Source organism: Myotis brandtii, unplaced genomic scaffold (genome assembly GCF_000412655.1).
Source record: "Myotis brandtii unplaced genomic scaffold, ASM41265v1 scaffold29, whole genome shotgun sequence".
NCBI lineage: Eukaryota > Metazoa > Chordata > Mammalia > Chiroptera > Vespertilionidae > Myotis > Myotis brandtii.
In genome coordinates, this window is record NW_005361075.1 from 1,877,357 (window position 1) to 1,879,611 (window position 2,255).

General features: G+C 53.4%; 1 protein-coding gene across 1 annotated transcript in view; it reads left to right on the plus strand.

Annotated features, from left to right (window-relative positions):
- The first annotated feature begins 297 nt into the window (after window positions 1-297).
- The window catches only part of LOC102241347 (keratin, type II cytoskeletal 72), a 9,110-nt gene continuing 7,152 nt past the window's right edge, over window positions 298-2,255 (plus strand). Inside the window, exon 1 of the mRNA XM_005869217.2 lies at window positions 298-831. Within this exon, the coding sequence (XP_005869279.1) occupies window positions 373-831 (459 nt within the window). The 5' untranslated portion in view covers window positions 298-372. The remainder of the gene's footprint in view (window positions 832-2,255) is intronic.

Here is a 2,255-nt window from a genome sequence, read left to right on the forward strand (position 1 = left end):
AACTTCCACAGGAGATGTTGGCTGTGATAACCCCAGTAATTGGATGGCAGCAAGTGGCGATAAGGCAGCTAAATTATTATAATGCAGGAGGTGAGCAAAGCAAATGCAGGGTTCTGGGGCATTTTATGGGGGGTTCATGGGGGGGTTCAGGGAGGAAGAGACAAAAATCTCAGATAGGGGATGGTAATTTCCTAAATGAAGAACCCAAGAGGCCCCCAATGGCCTAAATGATGTTTCAGACCTACAAATTAGGCTGACTCCATCCAGCAGGCCCGCGCTATTTAAGGGGTGAGCCAGGATAGAACGTCCAGTGCCCTCTGCTCCCTCTCCTGCCTCCTGCCCGCCCCGCGCCCCACAGCACATCCTGCAACCATGAGTCGGCAGCTGCACTCTTTCCCTGGCAGCGAGCGCCTGGGCTTCAGTGGCTGCTCAGCAGTCATCTCGGGCAGGGTGAGCAGCAGCTCCGCCTCCTTCAGGGCTGGCGTCAAGGGCACCACCGCCTTCGGCAGCAGGAGCCTCTTCAGCCTGGGGGGCGGCAGGCGCCTGGCTCTGAGCGCCTCCGCGGGGCGGAGCGGCGCTTTCGCGCTGGGCCACTGTGCGGGCACTGGCGGCCGCCTGGGGGGCTTTGTGGGCACGGTCTTTGGCAGCGCCGGGCTGGGCCCTGCGTGTCCCTCTGTGTGCCCGCCAGGTGGCATCCCCCAGGTCACCGTCAACAAGAGCCTCCTGGCCCCCCTCAACGTGGAGCTGGACCCCAAGATTCAGAAAGTGCGTGTCCAGGAGCGGGAGCAGATCAAGGCGCTGAACAACAAGTTCGCCTCTTTCATTGACAAGGTGGGTCCTGGGACACGTTCCTGCGTTGGTAACCGCTGTGCACAGGGACGCTCCCTCTGCCACTGACAGCTGCGTGGGAACTTGGGCGAGTTAGCTAGTCCTCTGAGCCTCCCTTTCCTTATCTGTGAAGTGGGCACAGGAGTGGCTCTTACCCAGTAGGGTTGTGATGAGGATGATTGGTTGTCCTTCGAACAGTGGCAGGCATTCACTCCCCGTAAACCAAAGCTTCATTCCTTCTTTGCAGGAGAAGACCCTGGGAAGGGGGTTGGTGTCTGGGGCAGGAGGAGAGTGGAATGGCCATCTGAGGGCTCTCAATGTCAGACAAGAGGGTAGGGACACACATTCAGGACAGGGTCACTAGTGGGACAGAGGCCAGTGGGTGTCACAGGACATGATGCTTGGTGAATGGGGAAGGACTTGGAAGGTAAGAAGTGGGATACAGTTGTAAGCTAGGATGGTTTTTAGAGGAGACGTTTGAAAAGGCCCAGAAATTTGAAGGGTGAGCCTGAGGGAGAATATTTAGAAAGAGGGCATGTCAAGTTATATGTGTGTGTTCTGTATGTGTGTGGAGGGTACCCAGAAATCCGGGTGATAGGAAAGATATCTCTGGAGATTCTGAGCTAGTGACCCGAATGAATGGGGAGGAGATGGGGAATGGGCTTCTCTTCTCTCCAACTGGAGCAGAAGGTCTAGGGCATGAGTGATGGGGACATAATACTAACAATCGCTGACACGCCTCAGTGCCCGGTGCTGTCCCAAGTGGTTCTTGTTTATCAACGTGCAACCCATGATTCTGTTATCCTTCTGCCACGCAGATGAGGAAACTCAGACAGAGGAAGGCTAAGAAAGCGCCCCAGTTGCTAGAACAGGCAGCAGTAGAGCCTGTCCCTCACCACTATGCTCGGGAAGAGGAAAGAAGTAGTTAGAGGAGAGAAGACAGGAGTAGAAAACACAGAGCTACCGTCCCATTTTCTTCCTCCAAGTGTGTTCTTCCCTAGCATATTTCCTTCTCTCCCCCAAGCTAAAGAGATAGGTGAGAAGAGGAATGCTGGTGAGGAGCGGAGTGCCTGAGCTTATTTAGCCCCCAAAATGTGAAACCTTTGGTCGAGTAGGAAAGAAGCTTGTAAAGATGTCATAGCCCACTCTGAAAACCAAAGAAACAAGCCAATCAAGAGCCATTTAGGCTGTACAAGAGATAGAACATACTAACCATGGGAGTAACTTTCCAATGCCATCCCCCCGTCATTGTTTCTCTCCTGCTTCCCATTTCCTTCCACTCTGAAAACACCAGCATTTATAGCAAAAGAAGCTCCCTCAATCACATGATAACCATGGTGGCAGTTACAGCATTGCTTAAGAACACTTCCTGATTTCTCTTAGACTGGATCTTATTTCTTGTCCTAGAGACCAAGATAGGCATGATC